The 20302-nt window shown below is 36.7% G+C and overlaps 1 protein-coding gene and 1 long non-coding RNA gene across 2 annotated transcripts in view; one reads left to right on the top strand and one right to left on the bottom strand.

Moving 5' to 3' along the window:
- Positions 1-11462, bottom strand: part of LOC140170073 (trehalase-like) — a 31266-nt gene extending 19804 nt beyond the window's left edge. Inside the window, exons 1-7 of the mRNA XM_072193392.1 lie at positions 11343-11462; positions 10302-10427; positions 8373-8441; positions 3388-3488; positions 2867-2999; positions 2237-2324; positions 384-484 (exon numbers count right to left, since the gene is read on the bottom strand). Of these exons, the coding sequence (XP_072049493.1) occupies positions 384-484; positions 2237-2324; positions 2867-2999; positions 3388-3488; positions 8373-8441; positions 10302-10427; positions 11343-11350 (626 nt within the window). The 5' untranslated portion in view covers positions 11351-11462. The remainder of the gene's footprint in view (positions 1-383; positions 485-2236; positions 2325-2866; positions 3000-3387; positions 3489-8372; positions 8442-10301; positions 10428-11342) is intronic.
- A 2333-nt stretch (positions 11463-13795) lies between these two features.
- The window catches only part of LOC140170072 (uncharacterized), a 176439-nt gene continuing 169932 nt past the window's right edge, over positions 13796-20302 (top strand). Inside the window, exon 1 of the long non-coding RNA XR_011861473.1 lies at positions 13796-13968. This is a non-coding gene — a long non-coding RNA (uncharacterized lncRNA). The remainder of the gene's footprint in view (positions 13969-20302) is intronic.

Below are 20302 nucleotides of genomic sequence, written 5' to 3'. Positions count from 1 at the left end.
ATCTTCAATATGAAATATCAAAATTTTCAATTAATCGTCGGCTTTTCATCTCAGGTACATACAATCATTAGATTTATAAAGTTTACTTCGAGGACTGTTATATATCAATAATTTAAAAGATATCAAATTTTAATCATTTGTCATCAAATTTGTATTATATCACGAATTTCCAAATTCTGAATTATTTGATATCAGGAGGACATTCTTCATTATTCAGAATACAATTCGATATGTCTGATGGGCTCTCTTGTCCATAGGACTATACCTTATTGTAATAATCTCAGAAATCTTTAAGTATCAGCAACATGCACTGATATGGCATGTTTATGCATGCGAAATAACAAACAAACAAGGGAAACAAATAAACAAACAATAAGTCTTACCAATAATAAAATTCTCGAAACCTCCCTCCAGGTATGATAAACGGTTGCTCTAAGTAGATAAGTGTGTAGCGATCCTGGTTATCACATACGTCGGGCTTGATCTGGAACAAGAACGGTTTCGGACCACAATGGTAAAATAATAATGCTAATATATCCAGACGCTGTTCGTTAACCCCAATATGTTTGTACATTGATCACATGACCTTTGAATGTATTAGATACTGAAACTCAAGTCCACAACAAAAAGGTTACCCTATACATTTAGCCTTGATTTCAAGGCGTAAGTGCTTCTATTAGTGGTTTCTACACAGATACTAGCTACTCTGAGATCTTTTGTCATTATGCCACAGTTGATCCATGGACTACCAGTGTTTTCATGTTTTTTATAAAAATAATATAGCCACAAGTCATCTATGGTCAACCACTATGTCTATGACCATATGTCCAGATATGTCAACTGTCACTCTTTCCTTCAGTTTGCACAAACAGCAAGAACTCCTTGAAGGCCTGTCACTATATATAAAACAGCTGGAGGGAGGGAGAACATCACATCTATTAATCTTCAGCACTTAAAAAGAGATTAGGGCAATTAGCAAAGATTATTGGCACACGACAAATATTATAGTATAACCAGCATGATCAGGGACTTTGGACACTGGCTGGGTATACATCATATACATGTACCAATGGATGGAATGAATACTAAGTAATTTGGTATGTATATAGGCCTATTCTAGTAGGCCTATTTTAGTAGGCCTATTTTAAACATGTTTAAGAACTGTTGCTTGGCGATGGAGTGACCAGGGCCATATAAACTAAACGAAAGAACAAGATATCATATCACAGACCTCAGGTCCGAAAGGACTTGAGCAAGTCTATATACATTTAGAGTTATTTTTTAAATGGCAGTTATAAAAGAACTATTGGAAATAACACATTTTTGGCTAATAGCGTTGAATCTCAAATCTCCTGAAATTTGTAAACATTGTGCATCTCGATTTAGTAAGCAGCGCATTATAAAGATCCAATTTTAATATCAAAAAGTATTACTCATAAAAGTGCCACAATGTATTCAAACATTTTACTGGGACATTATCATCAGCGGCGTAGGCAGGTTTTCGAAAGTGAAAGGGGCACGCGTCTCGATTCCCCCAACTTAAATATGTGACCCGGCAGCACAAACGAGCCGTACATTCCCTAAATTGTATTCTGTGTTACGGTGTAAAATGTGTACGAAGGTCGTATTCATCGATAACTTAAGCTGGCCCGACATCCGTCTCATTTTGATAGTCAAAAACTAATCAATAATCCTATTGTTGAAGTGGATAATAAGCTTCTACCTTAGATGGCCGACTATAGAACTTTTAATAGCTATGGTCTTTGTTTGCTTTTGCTAAATCCTGTTCAAGTGGTGGGTTACCAGGCATTGTATTTTGTACAGGTATGCATAACCAACAATGAGAGAACTTTCTTAAACCTCGTTGACTTGGTGATGATTTGAAATGACCGCCAATTATGACTGTTTGATATTTATTGCCAACAATGTGGAAAAAGAGACACATGTAAAAACGTAAAAAGCTATAATTTTGTTGAAGGAGCAAAGTTTAACAAACCATAACCCCGCTTCTGGATATCGTTTGAAGTCAAATGATATACCATTTTAAAGTTTATGATGTTTATTTTTAAACACGAAATAAAACAAAATTGACCAGGGGAGGAATTTACGGCTCATTCGCCGTGGACGGTCACATATATGAATCAAACGTTATTAATTCTTTATTAGTTAGCCGTGATGATAACCGGGGATGATAATTATTGTAATTAATAAATCATAATAATTACCAAACACCTACTTTTCTTCCCAGTTTCTTCCATAATCTGTTTAAATCTTTTGCCCATTCTCTAAGGGTGTGGTCCTTGATCTTGGATAAGAATTCCGGACTGTAAAACAAGATGTCACAAGATGAATAGCATAGTTAATAACGTGACGAAAAGAAAAGAAGCTATACTTTTTAAAAACACTATTGCGAGGTTCAATGGGCCGTTTACAAAACAAGCTTTTCCGATATTACATCACATTCGTGGTGGATCGTCACAGCTAAGGTATGTGAGAATGCCATAGGCAGTGTACTTCGGTTATATTTATAAATTCGCTTTTATAAATACGCACGTGGCCACATCCGCGCTGCCATAACAGCTTGTGTACAGTAAGTCTCGAAATGACCTTCTACATAGCGAATGGTCTTCCTATACGTTTGAATGCAAAGGCGGACATTACATTATTTGACACAACTATCGCGATATTTACATCGCACGTTATACTCGTGCGATACACTCTTTTCCTCTGCATTCACCTGTATAGGAAGGACCTTGTGCACAGAAAATAGGGAAAGGATTCAGCATAACAAAGAAACATCTACAGTTACTATAGTTAAGTTTGGTATAGATCTTTTTAAATAGCACTGAACTTCAAAAATTCTTACTTCTGTTCCCAGTCTCTAGGTATCCACTCCATGAACTCTGTGCCAGGTCCATCAAAGTGCGTCTTCACAAAGTTACTCATAACTGCGGTATCATCCGGGTCTTTCACTTTAGCAAAAGCAACTAGAACATCATCTGCAAGTAAAAGAAGATATAACAATGCCTGTTTGATAAACAATCTTATAATATACAGAACACAGAAAGTATATAAAATTCAATATTTAACAAACTTGTAAGCAATGTCTCTCGCAGGTGGCTGGTATACAATTTTTGTTCATATTATGTTTTCTATCTTAATATATAGGCCTACCATTAAAATGCGTTGTCTAATTTTTAGTTGTATTGCTCTAGCGGGTTTAATGTATAACAATACCGGGTATATGTCCAATATACCATGTATACTCACCCTACAAATATTTTTGTTTAAACATTATACGAGGGTCATTCAAAAAGTTCTGCCTCCATAGTCACATGCATAGTGGGCGTCATTATAATAGTTTGTATAATAATTTGATAAGCTTACCTGGGGAACCCTTAAGATGTAAATCCACAAATGTTTTAGAGTCATTATAAATATAAGTATTTTGTGCTGCTGCTAATAGAGGCCCTTCGCAGAAAATTTTACTGAAAAAAAAAAACAGTCATGGAAAGTAACATAATACAGTTTCATTGCGTACATCGCGGTGAAACTCAATTTATCACCTGCAGAAAGAAAGTTTCAGGCCTGGTCAAAGGTCAGGTTTCCCGGGTAACTAGCTTTGGCCAATGGCCAATGGCGTGATTCGTTGGTGCGATGCGGGGTCCAATCACGTGTGTCGGTATTGCTTGCTAGAGCTAGAGCGTCATTCTCTGTCGTTGAAGCATTGGAGGAATATCGGTGAAAAATTTTCTCCCACCCACCACACCCATTAATGGTGGAGGCAGGGAATATATTGATTGAAGATATTATTCATATTCAAAACAAAATATGAAATACTTTCCAGAATTAGTATAAGAATTATCATTGTCATAGATGAGGCTTCGTGAATAGGTAGAGTGGGTATTTATTACTATTACTAGTCGAGTAACAAAGCCAACCAAGCAGATTATATTCACCACAAAATGATGGCAATGTGACTCGATACTTATAGTATAATTGATACGTGAAGTGCGTGAGGGCAGTTTTTCTGTCCGAATTTTGATATTTAATGTAATAGTGTAGTTCTTACATTAAATTAACCAGTTATTTCAAAACAATCATTATTTTTCTGTCAGGTAATCTTCCTGAAGAGCAATTATGGCTTCAGTAGTCTAGTGGAGCACGCTATGTATTTATATGGAAAACGAAGGTTTCAGCCAGTCAATGTTTGCTTTTTCCTTGAGATCATGCTTTGATCAATTATCTTTATATTTGAAGGCCTCAGCTTTGCTAAGACCGCGGCATTTTAGTGAGCAACCGGCTCTATAGGTAATCACGAATGGAGCTCACCACGTAGGTATTTTCATACCGGGTAAAGTTGTCTCCTTAATATTTATCTGGGCGTTTTATGAGTCAACTTACATGTACTCCAGGTTTGTCCCGGCGGAGTTCGTCATGAGGTATATTCACTCAACAAAGTTGTCTCTAGCATGCTTGCTTTGCCCTTTTATCTTTGCTTTTTATGAGTCAACTTACATGTACTCCAGGTTTGTCCCGGCGGAGTTCGTCATGATGTTTATTCACATCAACAAAGTTGTCTCTTGCTTGCTTGCCCTTTTGCTACTTTTAGGTAACCACCAGAAAAGTATAGTACCAGCAATCGCTTGTCCAATTTTGGGCTGCTTGTGTAATGGCTGATTCCAGTTTTCTTTGTCAACAAACATTTGGTGAATAAATTCTGATCTTTTTCTAATGTCGACATGAGTCGCAAAAAGTCGCAAAAAACTAACTACATTTTACTCATAGTTAGACTATCTGTTGAATAAAGTCAATCTGTTCTTCCCTGATAAAGTCCTCAATCCCAAAAAGGGAGAGCGTATAAAAAGTCAAAGAACAGACCAGGGCACCGACACAACCTCATTTGCATAGCAAAATGACCCGTCTCCTCCGCAGCCAATTTGGTTCTGCTCCATAGAAATCAAGCTGGTCACGGAGGAGACTACCCTCCTTTGTTCATTTGTGTACGGAGAGCCCTTCTTGTAGTCCGTAATGACTTAGGCTACGCTCTCAGCTAGAGTCCGACGCTGCATTGTACTCACGGTTGTTTTAAGGGATCATTTATTAGTTTTTCAAACAAAACATCATGTACAACCAAATTTTAGGCTTAAACAGCTAAAAGCGGTATCATGCTAATGTATACAGATGCTTTTGAGTCGTTCTCAACTTTAATTTCCCTTATTTTACAACATTATTCACTTTTATACTATTTTTTTAAAGCTTTTTTGGATATAAAATGCATCTATTAATGACAAAATTGGTGGCGCTATTTAGCTACTGGAAAATACTCTTTCAAGCTTTTACTACAAATAATTCCTTTTATTGTTTGATAAAATATGTTTATAAAATTTCCTTGTTGCTTTTTTTTACCTATTCAAGCTGTTTTAATGGCAGTATCAATCGCCTAACCCTTGCAAATCAAGAAATATGGTTTAGGATATAACGCCATCTATAGTTTGCATTCAGTTAATAATGAAGCCAATTCTATATACATCAAACAGCCGTGTACTAGAAATACCTTTTCTGTGAAATCGCTATAGAGCCAACCGGGAAGCGGATTATTTAACCGTAGTTCACATTTGAATAGGGAGCCTGTTTAGGCAATTATATACCTATTAATATTGATCGGAGATTATACCGTGTTCACTAGTAATAGTATATCGTGTGTTTGCGCTTTATTCCGTAATCAATAAGTATGTTAAACAGACGCATTTCTTGCAGAGCTACTCGTAGCACAGTGGTAAAGCGTCTGACTATGCATACATAGGTTGTTGGTTCGAACCCCGATCAATCCTTTGGTAGAATTTTAAATCTAATGTATCTAATTTCTTTTTGTTAAGTAAGAAGAAATTAATCGCAATGTGGTGGAACCTAGCCTATAATACATGTAACACTATACATGTACATTATGCATTATAAGTTTCTCCTATTCAAATGTTAACTACGGAAAAAAATATTGCAACCGGGAACACGTATTCGTTTTGAAAATATAGCATTAAAATTAGTATCACCCTTGTGGCCCCCGTGCAGTGGAAAACCTTAATTATTTCATTAAAAAGAAATGAAAATAAAAAAAAACACGGATCTACCTGTGCACCTTGACCTGACGCCATGATAGTAGGATCTTAGTCGTTTTATATATAATGTATATACCGTATTGGCATAATACCAATTTTGTCATAATATATAATGAGTAATATTTAGCAACGTAAATGTGCAGTTCATATGCACAAACGAATACTGATCTTTATGATATTCAGGTTTGTGTACATCACATATAACATGTCACATAGGAGGTCATACGTGTTGACCTTCATCTATTTTATTTGTTCATCTGTGTATGGAGAGGAGAAACGCCATTAAACGCCATTAAAACTCCATCAGTATTAGGGCGTAGTTCAGTGAACTCACCGGATTGCTATTCCAAGTACTTTGATAATACAGATAATATATATTAATGGGTCGAGGCGATTGCATTGAAAAACCTAATAAATTATTCATAACAGTTACGTAATCAATCGATAGTGCGGACACTTTTCATTGCAAACCACCAAAATTCGTGATCTTTTAGCGTTGGAAAAGAAACCACGTGAATAGAGTGCCCTCTCAAGAATATCTACTCTCTGAACAGACTTCTAGAATAGGTAGGTTGTTACTCTGAGTTTCATGCCTAAAGAGGCAATCGTCAGACGACACGATGAAATGCTTTGGAGGGACTACCATCTCTTATGAATGTGAACAAATATATATTCCATGGTGTCAACACAGCCAAAGTCTATCCCAGAGTCAGTATGTATATCGGAGAAAAACAGGAGCGTAATAGTAGTCGTTACTCTGTCACCCCCCGCCACCCCCTGGCATTTCATCGTGTCGTCTGACTAAAATAACTAAAATTGCAAAATAGATAAATCATCAGTGATGTCACAATTCCGTTAGTATGTTTTGCAGCAAGTTTTGAAAATGTTATTTTGAAAAATAATATATAAAATCCACTAGTTAAACGTTTTCTGTAAAACGTTTACGATATTTCCTGGGTAGTCAAGTTAGCTCAATCGTTAAGGCGTTCGACTATGGTCCGAGAGGTTGCGGCTTCGAACCCTGGTGGTCCCCAGACAAGGAACTTACTGCTAATTGTCTCGTTATAACCCGTACGAAACTCGGGGAGCTGATCCTGGTTGCGATGGTTATTGGAATGTCTAGGGTGTGCGCTTTTGAAGCAGCGAAGTCCCTGATTTGTTGTTAAATGATTTATGGAATGACGTGGGGCCGTAGTGGTCAGCGACAACCTGTAAAGTGTGCTGAGGCTTGTGGATCAACGGTGTACCTGTGCGTAGTGCACTATAAATCACTGCGCTCTTTTTTCCCTTTTTTTTAAATCGCTGTTTTATTGTGCATGCATGAAGTACGGCGTGGAATAGCTCCAATATGCTGAATTTTACAATTGCACGTATGACTTATAAGAATCAAAAAATAAAAAGAATGTCAATTACTTTCCTTTTGATTTAGACTTGACATTTAAAACTGTGATCGGAAATTTGAATAAGAAAAGGCAGCTATAGGGTCTACAACTTATAAGTTCACCGCTAAATACTTTTTAAATAAATCAAAAAATATTTGACGAAATGCAAACGTGTAAAATGGTATGGATCACACGTCATTACGTTCATTTACAATGGTTCATTATGTAAAAAAGAGACCGTTTTAAACAGTGTTAAAAGTTGCATCTGAGTCCATAGGAGTCAACTCTTAAACAAATAGGCCTACGGTACGGTAAGTCAGGCCCAGAGGCGTAGCCAAGGGGGGGGAGCTGTCTTGCCCCCTCTTGCCCCCCCCGTGGGATGGTGACCGCCCCGACATTTAAGACTTTTTTGTGTTTCTGACCAAATTTACATTATATTTTGCCATTTTAACCCAAAAAGTGCGCACTTCGCGCGCATTTGTAATATTAACTGATTTTGTCGCCAAAAGGTGCCCCCTTAAAATATGTCTTGCTCCCCTTTGCCCCCCGCCCCCTGGTCAGGCCTATTTATGTGTTTGTTAAGGACAACCTGACTGCTATGGACTCAGGTGCAACTTTGAAAACGGCCTCTTTTCTTACATAATTAACCATTGTGGCTGAACGCAATGATGTGTGACGCTATAAATTGGTCCACATGTGTAAAATAAACAGGTCTATACATGTAGGGCCTAAACATACCTTTTTACACTTCGTAACATATTTTTCGACTTATTTAAACCAAAGTATCAGGGGGAACTTATAAGCTGTGGGCCCTATATATTGCCAGACCAATTTCTTGTACCAGTATGAACAATTGGGTTAGAAAATGTCTTACCATGCGTCAAGGGATATATTCTGAGTTGTGTTACAATGTACGTCTTTTGCCACCGATTTCTGTCCATTTCTACACGGGATGTATAATAATAAAGAAACAACAAAACATGATTGTCGGTCGAAACAAATAAACTTTCTTTACTATTATATTATTCTGTATTGGCCCCTAAAGAGGGCGTCTGTAAAACGGGGACCTCGGGGGACCCAAAACGGGTTTTTGATGCGACAGCAGAAACATGTGATCACCAAATCGAGGGCTTAAAGCCAGAACCACCTATGGTCATATTTTGTATACTGGGCACCTAAAAATGGTGGCTTTGTTGCATTCTTACTCATCAAGACGTGTTTACATGCATGTAGCTTGTTTATTTGATATTTTATTATGAGCTTGTTTAGTACTATTTTTTTCCTTAGACATTGGTCTTTCAATTTCTGAAACAAAAACTTCATTTGTACTAATTACTGTAACTCGTTAAGTCTAATTAGTCAGGGGTGGCTCATGTGGCCGAGGATCATGTGGCGGAGGATCACAATGCTGTACAATGGTGATCCTACGCCACATGATCTTCAATAAACATTATTGATGGATTTCTACTTATCTGTACTTGATCTCAGCCAAGTGATATCATATTTAGCATTCATTGCCTCAGTATGTGTTAATTAGACAATTAAAAATTACTAATTACTTGTTGCTACATTAATAAAGTTCGTTGCCCTCTATGTATTTGAATAGGATTTAATGTAGGCAACATTCAAAAGGGTGCTATGGACAAACGAAACATGATAAAAGACTCAAATTTCTTAAGCAGACCTTGGTTGTGATCCTCTTTACTTCAGAAAACTAAAAACTAGTAAAACAAAGAAAGTTTGCGACAAATCTGAAAGAGCGCCCTCATGCTCACTTTTGATCTAAAAAGTCCATTTTTACGAAAACGCTTTGTCGAATTCTCTTTTAACTTTCAAAACTGGATTGTTGAGCTTATTTTACATCTAGTTACATGCCTCAATCATGAAAATTTGCATCTGCAGTGCCAGATAAGGGGTGTTTTGAAGAAATTTATATAAATCTTGATAGATTTTTGACCACCCTGTATTTACATAATTGAAGTACTTGACCGCTAAAAGTTCCATATGGCTGGGTGGGCAATTAAGTTAACTATATTAAACATGTGTCAAAACTTTACATTATCAATGTACGTCGAGGGTGACACCCCTAACTGAATTAATATTTTCATCCTTATTTTGCTTGTTACACCCTGTATATTATATGGGTCACCCTGTATAATGACTCCCATTGTATTGTTTCTGAAATCGTCTGAGTATATGCTCTCAGAATATATACTTTTATTGGGTTAATGTAAACTTTTGAAGTTATAGTACCAAACCTGTAAAAGCATGTGATTTGTTTGAAAAATACACATGCTACGCAACTGGTGAAAAAAAAAAAAAACGTGACCCTATGTCAATTTGTGTTCTCAATTACATGTTACTTATTTCGGTAATAAATGGATGGTTAATTCTGCCTCCATACGGAAATGTAAGCGACTTAGGGGTATGCATAGTCACTTGTGTCTATCTAACTGTTTAAGTGACCATGGTGACCATGCATATACCCCAAAGTCACTTATGTTTATTATGGAGGGCATAATTATTAACCGGCCATTTGTTGCCGAAATGAGTAACATGTAATTGAGAAAATAAATGGACATAGGTAGTTCTGGCTTTAAGCCCTCGAAATGAAGTTAATGTCCAACAGGAACCGTGAGAAAAAGTGAAGGTTCGCCGTACGCAACAGGGGAGTATGGGTTAACATGGATAAGGGGTACGTGCAGCAATGTACGTTTTTTTAAGGTTTTGAGAAGCACCGCAGACATTTCCACCACAAAGCTATAAAATTATACTGTAAATGAAGAATAAACTTAGTCCTTACTTTATTGCAAATGGTTTAATTGTAGGTATTCCAACACGCCGCATCCCAAACACGACAGTTACCGGCCATAATAATGTTAACACTAGACACCCACCGACGAGAATCAGAACACATTTTCGTTTTCGTCTTTGCATTCAGAGAAAACAACAGGAAAAGGTATACATAAATATATTTTACGCGAAGCTAATTTATATAACCCGACATTTTAATGTTATTAAAACGTTTTTGCCGAAACCAAAAGCCAAAATATAACTTTTGTGTTTGCTGGGACTAGGCCAAGTAAAATAATAAACATGTTTCACGTCCGGGTTTTTGAAAAAAGTGAGGAAGAAGCCCTTTTTATTTTATTTTTTTTAAATTTTTTATTGCAAAATTGGTGTAAATACCCATAATTAGAGCTTATTATTAGCATAATTATTATACAATAATGCCTGGAAAAAGGAGGAGGCCGCTTTTTATTATTTTGTTGTTCTGAGAGATAGGCCCCCTCTAACTATCACAAAACCTTCTAAAAGTGTTCCTTGTATATTAGCAAGGCTATAAAAAAGCATCTCAACTTGCTAGACATATTTTTTGAAACATTATACCTGAATTTCAAAAAATAAAAATAAAATTGAAGAAACCTCAAAAAAGGAAGCGGGAGGGGACGTGAAACATGTGTATTTTTTATTTGGCCTTACAAATATCAGGTTGGAAAAATAAATTATAAGATTGTACATTATGGCTTTAAATTATAACAGAGAGGGAATTCGATCTATTTTATAAAGATCCTTGTATAACTTATAATGTATAGGCCTATGGCAGACATGTATTATATTGCCGCAGCAATTGGCACGGTATAGAAAATTAAATACAATGGCTCTACTGCTGTTGGTGCCGGGTGTTCATAGTATTAAATGATATTGTGCGTTAGAGCATGCTGTGACCAGTTGTTTTGGTCCGATATAGCCTACAAAATATACATGTACATGCACACGTAATAATATTAAAATAGTCTTAAAATATTACAAATCAATTTATGCATAAATAATGAATAATCACCTGATCATGCTCCTGCTACATGAATCACATTACAGATACCGCCAATCACAAACACAGTTTACACGCACGACTCTAAAAAATAAACAAGCACATATATACTGAGCATGCGCTTTTCCTGTGGTCCAGGTCCAGGTCAGGTCGATTTATTATCACTCAATTTCTCAGTCAATATTATTTTGGATACACATAAAGACGACGGAGAGTAACATATCAGGGAAAGTATGGGGGATAGTGTATAATCAACGGGCTGCAGCATGTGTCCATCTATTGTTTCCGATTTGAGCGCTGACATATTGGAAATTGTTGCCAATCAATATTCATGATAGTGTACATTCAACGTCCAATTTTCGAAATTGGGTGACTTGTGTTTAATTGGCAGATGTGAAATACTATTTTTATGGAAATATAACAATATGGTTTTAAGGGCAGTGTAATGAGCGTGAACCTGGTTTGGATTCCAGGGAGTGTGCCTGTAACAGCCACTAGAAAAGGATCGCTCAGATCGCGCGCCAAATAAGTTTGCAATCAGAAATTGCATTTTTTCTCAGCCTTGAAAAAAATAGGCAGAGGTGGGAATCGAAACTCAGTGCGTTACCACTAAGCCAACCGAGAAGCTGTGAGAAGTTTGATAGTAATCCTTGATATTGCTGAATTATCTTAGCAACTTAAGGGCTGGGGTATGAACGTTTGGGCAGTATTTATTGTGGGACATTAGAGCACATCAGACATATCGAATTGCATTCTGATTACGAAGAATGTCCTTCTGATATCAAATAATTTTGATTTTTTGAAATTCGCAATGTAATACACATTTTATGGCAAATGATTGAAAAATTGATATTTTTGATATTTAACAGTACTCGAAGTAAACTTTATAAATCTGATGATTTATACTTAAAGTGTTGTAGGTGGGATGAAAAGCCGACGATCAATTGAAAATTTTGACCTTTCGTATTGAAGATATGATTTTTTTTCCCAAAACACCAAAAATAATTAGGTCTTTTTGGGAAAAAATCCATATCTTCAATATGAAAGGTCAAAATTTTCAATTGACTGTCGGCTTTTCCTCCTGCTACATACACTTTAAGAATATATCATTAGATTTATATAATTTACTTCGAGGACTGTTATATATCAAAATTTGAAAAATATCAAATTTTTATAAATTGTCATAACATTTGTATTATATTGTGATTTTCAGAAAATGAAAATTATTTGATATCAGAAAGACATGCTTCGTATTCAGAATGCAATTCGATAGGTCTGAGGTGCTCTCATGTCCCACAAAAAATACTGTCGAAACGCAATAAACGCTCATACTAGATCCCTTAAGGAAACAACAATGCATTTGTAAACATGGCTAAACAGTCACTGATATTATAAACTCATCTTATCGTGTTTAAAGTAATTTTATTAGAGATTAGAGATGTTGTAAATGCATGGTGTTTTTATACGACTTATGATCTTCCTGCATATAATTTTAGGCATCAAATCCTTTAGAATATTTTTTTTTCCTTCTATTATTATCAATGGTAGTAAAGTAAAGCTACATTTTTATACGATTTTATCTTTGCATGTATAAACAACCGTCGTGTTAACCGCAATCGAAAGTAAGTAGTCCACTTGAGAAGCCAACAAACAGAGGGAGTACGGTGACTAAAAAGATCAGATGTGAAAATCTATCAATTGTGCACAAATTAATTAAATCGGAGTTTTAAGAGTATGCACAATGGGCAAGTGGACTACGGAGAACTCTAGGTAGACGGTCAAGAAAATGAAGAAGGAAAGGAAAACTTTAAGGAAGGGGAAGGGGAAGTAATCTCCAGGGGAGTAATTTAAGTGAATGTAGTGGAAGGGGAAGGAATGAGAGAAAGGGGAAGAAATTGAAGAATATGAAGACGAAAGGAAGAGAACGAAGGGAACTTAAGGAAGGGAAGGGGAAAGTAAATTATAATTTAATGAATGTAGGCCGAATGGAAGGAATGTACGAGAGAAAGTATGAAAGTGGATGAAAGAAGGAAATATAAAAGGGGGAAATCATTGAGGGGCAGTAATTGAATTGTGTTACGGTCACTAAAATGACCCAGGCCAAATCACCTGCTACAGAGTTCACTCAACACTAAACACACAAACACACTGTTTATAACAACTTATGATTATTTATTAATAAGTGCAGTGTGGCTGTCAATCAAAATACAATATCATACAAGAGATAAATTTACAATTATTATAAATATTTACTTTTGCTATATGGTTACTTATCTAAGCCATCTCTTGAGCAAGCTTTCAGCTCTACTTGACAGACAGATAACACACTATCCGTCGTTTTATCTTTTCAGTTTCTGTTTCCGTATCCGTAATAGTTTTTGTAAGTCATTGTTATTCTGAAGTGGTAGTCTCCCAGGTGTGACCAATCTTTTATTCTAGCCTTTTGTTAGTTACTGAAAATTTGAAGCTCGTGAATTTCAGTTTTCGTTTTGGTAAGTTATATTGATTTTTACATAAAACCTTGAGATGTGCGGTTGGGTGCTAATCTAGACAAAAGAAGAGTCTAAATTTTACGGTCCTAAATTCGCGGTAAATTGTACGGCTTCAATTGACTTGTGTTTGGTGTATATGCACTTACGCCTAGACGTAAGTGGCTCGTAAAAATTGTCTTGCATTGAAATATATACTAACCACGTTGCCAAGTTATAAGCAAAGTCTTTCATATTGGCGATGAAACGAGCGTCTGAAATAGTCAAATATCTCCCAATGAGGCGCGTACAAGTGGTGATTTGGTAATCATGTTTTATATTGAAATGCAATACAAGATAATTGCATTGGAGCAAAGATAATGTATTCTATTCATTCGTACCAATGGCAAGCTAATCTGATAATTGGTTGGGCCTATATGCAAGACTCGGGTTTATTTTAAATGTTTATTTTTGCAGAGCTTATTTTCAGTCATGGATCATACTGATACTGGGAGGGAGGGAGATACTTGAGACTGAACAAGTGAGAGTGGGAGGGTGAGGAAGAAAGAGAGGAGAGGATAGACGGAAAGACTAGAAAGAGAAAGCCCCAGAGGAGAGAGTAGGGACCGGGGAGGGAGGGGGGGGGGGCAGGAGGAAGCAAAATAGGGAGATAAACATTGATACGAGGGAAGTGCGACACTGTGGCCCTGCACAAGTGCATTGGGGCGCGACATGCTCATAAGCGGACTTTTTGTGATTTAAGGGCTTATTTAAGGGCTGGACTAATGTAACATTAGTCCAGCTGGCTTGACTAACATGCTCGACTAACCTCAAGCTAGTCCAGCCAGCCGAACAAACCTAATGCAAACCATACATGCAGTTGCAGATTGGATACAGTCTGATAAGGGTTATACAATTGGAAAGTAAATGAGCCACATGTGGATTTAGTCTAGAGAGATTAATGTTTGCTTATTGCTTCCCTGCATGAATTTACAAGAATTATTCCATAGATAATCTTGAATCATGCAGCATAAATAGTGAAATATGAAGCAAAAGCAAGCACCAATAATTAGTACAGAACTAGACCTGCATGTTGGCGAGGATTTTGATTTTCTCTTCTGACCATGTTGTCTCATTTCATCTGCCTACCTAGTACCCACCACAGACTGTATCCTATCCTCTTTTGGACACAATAGATTCTGAAATAAGAAACAATTCAAAGTCCAAAATAACATTAGAAAAAACTTTATGACATTCTTATCTTGCATCCAACATTATGATATACCCAACTCTTCATATAAAAGCCTTAAACATAAATTACAAAGATTTCTGTTTATGAAATTTAGTAAATAAATAACTAATTATAAATGTATTTAATCTGTCAAAACCTTAACTGTTTTTTGTTTAAAACAGCTTGGTTTGACAGATTAAAAACATTAATATTGATCATGTTAATTGATTACAATTCACAGTATAGAGTCTATCCAGATGTCATACAAATTAACATACATAATAAGCATCATGGATAGGTATGATATCATTTTTCACCCTGATATGGCAGTGACGTCATTGCATAGTCATCCAGCAAACAAACTCATGATGTTCCTTTTTTTTAAATCTACAATTCATATTTGCTAACCTTAGAGAAAGCGAACCTTAGAGATAGTGGTCCTTAGATAGCGGACCACCGCTGGTCGGAAAGGGCATTATATAATTTTTTTAATGCCTGATTGTGAGAAAAATAGTCATTAAAGTTTGTCACTCATATTCACAATAATGAAGTCACCGCAATCAAGAGTTTTGATGAATCAATTTTGAATGTTCGTCAAATCATGAATCAGACAAGTTTCATGTGCATGATTCAGATAAATCCATCTTTTACAGGCAAAATCAGTGCAAGGTTCTTTTTTCACACTACTTGTTTGTGTAACGTCTTAACTCGTTATTTTGCACGACTGATGTACAGCATTTTCTTCTTGATGAGTTGCAATTGTTGGAAGTCTATTTCTACCACAGTTGGGTTACATTTCAGCAGCACCTGAAAGCAAATTATACAAAAAGTTACTATTAGTTAAACTTTAATAGGCAAAATGAATATTCCTGCTTTCACATCTGAAAAAAATAAAAAAAAATATTTTGTGTCAGCGACAACTTTATTTACAGTTTAATACATGTATAGTCTACGGACCCCCCAAAGTGATATGGAAGGAAAAAAACGGAGTCTGACTTAGTAACTCGCGGCCCAGAGATAGTAACTCAGGGTCCCGAGATAGTAACTCGGGGCCCTGAGATAGTAACTCAGGGTCCCGAGATAGTAACTTGGGGTCCCATAGACTCGGGGTCCCGACATAGAAACTCGGGGTCCCGTCATAGTAACTCAGGGTCCGACATAGTACATAAGGGCCCGAAATAGTAACTCGGGCCCCAAGATAGTAACTTGGGGCCCCGACTTAGTAACTCAGGGTCTGAGATAGTAACTTGGGGCACGAGATAGTACCTGTGGCCCCGCGATAGTAACTCGGGGTCTGAGATAGTAACTCAGGCCCTGAGATAGTAACTTGGGGCCCGAGATAGTAACTCAGGGCCCCGAATTAGTAACTCGGGACCCCAACTTAGTAACTCGGGTCCGAGATAGTAACTCGGGCCCCGACTTACTAAGCCGAGAATCCGAGATAGTATTTTGGGGCCCCGGGTTACTAACTCGGACTCCAAGTTACGATGTCAGGGCCCCAACCCAGCAAACACAAAACGTTTTCGACATCATTCGCAAAAGGTTATAAAAGGTTGTCAGAAAACGTTTAAATGTCGGGTTATATAAACGGTATATTAAGGGTATAAAACGTTTTCATAACATTAAAAATCATTTTTTGATAATCTACTGCTCAGCGAACAAAAATGTTCTAGAGAAAACGTTTAAATGTCGGGTTATATAAAGGGTATAAAGCGTTTTAATAACATTTCAAAAACATTTTTGAAAACTTGATACAAAACATTCTAAACAGAATGTTATTTTGGGGTTGAAAAAATATTTTGCAAAAATGTTTGCCCAAAATATTTGCAATAACGTTTTAAAAACGTTTTCATGACCTTTATATAACCCGACATTTAAATGTTATTAAAAAAAAAAAAAAAAAACATTTTAAGAACATTTCTGTGTTTGCTGAGTGCAAATATTTTAACATAATGTTATTTAAGTGTTGACAAAATATTTGGCAAAAATGTTTGCAAAAATAGTTTACAATAACATTTTTGAAAACCTTTTTAAAATATTGTTGTAGTGTGTTTTCATACAAAACGTTTTAAAACGTTTTCATGACCTTTATATAACCCGACATTTTAATGTAATTAAAACGTTTTTATGTAAACCAAAAGCCAAAATATAACTTATTAAAAACGTTTTAAAACGTTTTTGTGTTTGCTGGGAAGTTACAATCTCGGGCCCCAAGTTTTTTTTCTTCCATGTCACTTTGGGGGTTCCGTAATAGTCCCACCAATTAAACCACCAAAATTTAAGGATGTTCTTACACCTCCAAAATTTTGGTTGGTCATGTATTTTTCCACATCATTTTTTAGAGTCCACTCCACCACCAGGGACAGTGTTTTCAAATATAGCGTACTGTCTTAAAGGGCATGGTCAGATTCTGGCATTCTGTTGTGTTTTGAAGATACCTCACATTGAGGCTGGCATCACACTAATTTCTAATTTCTTGGTGATGACTTTTGAGTTAAATTGCACTAGTAGCAGTTTTAACATTTAGCAGCAAAAATGTGTTTCACAATGGCCATAAAACCAATAGTTGAGGCAATACGGGGCATTTGCTCCCCCCATATTTTTCTTGGTCCCTCAAATTTTCACTTTTTGCAGCAATTTAACCCAAAATGTGTTGAGGCTGTCATCTGGTCATACATTTTTTCAATTACCTTTGTTATTTGAGTGAAATCCTCCAGACTGTATATGTTGAGTCTTTCAAGCTTCACGGTTGCATCGTCAAAAAAGGAACAGAGCCTATATGAAAAAAATACATGACATTAAAATGGTATAATGTCGACTGTAGATTTTGTTTGGGTCGTGGTTGTTATTCTAAAGAAAGTGATAATTAATAATTTTGCAGCCCATGCACATAGCATTTCTTAGTTGAGAGCCCCTGGAGGAATTTCCAAACGGCATGCCCCAAAATGCTTGCCCCCCCCCTCTTGGCCTACCCAAAATCCCCCCTAGGCCTATGTGCCAAATTTTTGGGATCCAATTTTGCAAACATATTGCGAGCGGGAAAATTTACATAGCATTTCCGTACTGTTTCCTACGCCTTTTAAGATCATTTTATTTAAAAGGTGCCCCATGAATGTGTGCCAAAATTGCCCCCCCTTTTCGGTTAGCCAACACCCCCCCCCCTCTCCCAATTTCATTTCACTTTATTCCAAGTAGTTTTCTTCTAATTCATTTAGAATAAATTATAGCAACAAAGAATAAAGTATCAAAAACAGTACACAACTTTACCCCCATCCTCAGTGGCGGCTTATGTTATAATATAATTACACACTGCACTGTACACAGGCAGTCCCTAATTTAACTTGGAGGATCTGGGCTCATCAGCTAGCTTACCAATACCTTTATATCATTATAAAGATGCCAAGACTTGAACTTACACTTTAATTGATGACCAAGGCCCAATCATGCCAATTGCAAGTACATTGTAGAATATCATAGTGCACACATGATTGCTATAAACAATAAAATTACTAGTAGTAGCACGTATGCATGTTGTATTGTGCTGTTACCACTGCTGTACATAGTGCATATAGGGTTAGTGACTGGCATTCTGAGCTGATATTATTTTTGTCTTTCTGATGTAATATTAAAACAAATTGCAACCTTACATATATCAACACAAAGCAAGACTTACCTTAGTTCGTGTTCTACAAAATCTTGATGAATTAATTCCAGGACATTTTGTGGCAATAACTTGAGAATGTTGCTCTGTAGTGAAGTGACAGCAGTATCCAGTTGACCTCAGCAGTTGACGGTTACAAAATGTATGTTTCCCCGCTTATAGATTTCAGTTGGGTCAGAGGTCACATACCACAGACTACTGGCAAATTGACTAACTTAAGCTAGTCAAGCAGGCGTCTTGACTAACTTAAAGCTAGTCAAGCCAGCTCGACTAATGTTAAACTAGTCCATTTTCATTTACCAACTTAAGCTAGTCATTCCCGCTTGACTAACCATAAGCTAGTCAATCCTTAAAACTAGTCCAGCAGGTCAAATCACATTAGTCAAGCCAGCTGGACTAATCAAAAACTAGTCCAGCTGGCTGAAAACTAGTCCAGCAGGCTTGACTAGGTTGAAATACTAGCTTAAGCTAGTCAAGCAGGCTTGACTAACCAGTTTGACTAGTTTAAAGCTAGTCCAGCCTGCAATTGACTAGTTTAAGTTTTCAGTGCTGCTTCTATTGAAATAAGCTGATTGGTACTTCAAAGTTAACAATGAAGTCAGATTACAGTGAACTTACTGAATCACTTGCGTTTTCGTATCTGAACAATAGACTTACGGAAACTGAAAAGATAAAAAGACCCTATGTATGCGAAATACCACCGTTCGTTGATGGAGATATTTCAGTCTGCCGCTTCTTTGAGTCTACAAAACAATCGAGCACTATTGTCTCTACTACAACACACAAGAACCGCGAACCGATCGGAAGTTTGAAGGCTTCACTTATGCATGGTAACTTTTGTACCACTTCTTGCTAACATAAATTTCACAGAGTTCCATGTTGTAACTCTAAACTGCTGCCGAAATCAGTATTCTCCAGGCTATGTGTATCTAATTTGTCTCCATCTAAAATAATCATCCCCATTTATGGCACATTAGGCCTACATGTGATTCCAAAACAATACCGCGCCGTACCTGGAACGTACCATATTGTCGCTAGCCTTTGCGGCGTCCTAAAAAAGTAACAGCAGCGTGAACTTTAACCTCGCCATGAAAAGTTAAATCATAGGCGCTGCTTCCAGAAGGTGAGAGTTCAAAGGGCAAAGCCGGGTGGAATGGTTACAACCACTGCTGGACCTACGATACACACAAGAATACGCACCCCCCTGTTCGTCAACTTTATCTTGAGTCTCCTCCGCCTTTCGCAGCACTCACTATTGATGTGGGGTGACTGGAACGTACACTGACGGCGGAGGAGAATATTAGAACGGTCCAATTCTATCAAGCACTCTGTCAAGCATCATACCTCAACAATCACCGTCATATTCTATCGATTTACTACATAATAATTATAGCATGCTGAACTTATAATTTAAAATTGTAAACCTGTTATTAACTATAATAGTGAGGCGGATATGTGACATAGATTGGATGAGATGTTCACTTTTGGCAGAAATCATGAAAATAGGTATATGGTCGAATCCAACGAAAAGTGTACACGGCATGTTCAGGGCCATAACTTAAAAGTATTAATCAATTGGCATTCGTTTTTGTATTGTGTTTATTCGCCTTGA

Source organism: Amphiura filiformis, chromosome 14, assembly GCF_039555335.1.
Source record: "Amphiura filiformis chromosome 14, Afil_fr2py, whole genome shotgun sequence".
NCBI classification, from domain to species: domain Eukaryota; kingdom Metazoa; phylum Echinodermata; class Ophiuroidea; order Amphilepidida; family Amphiuridae; genus Amphiura; species Amphiura filiformis.
This window is presented reverse-complemented; position numbering and strand designations above follow the sequence as displayed.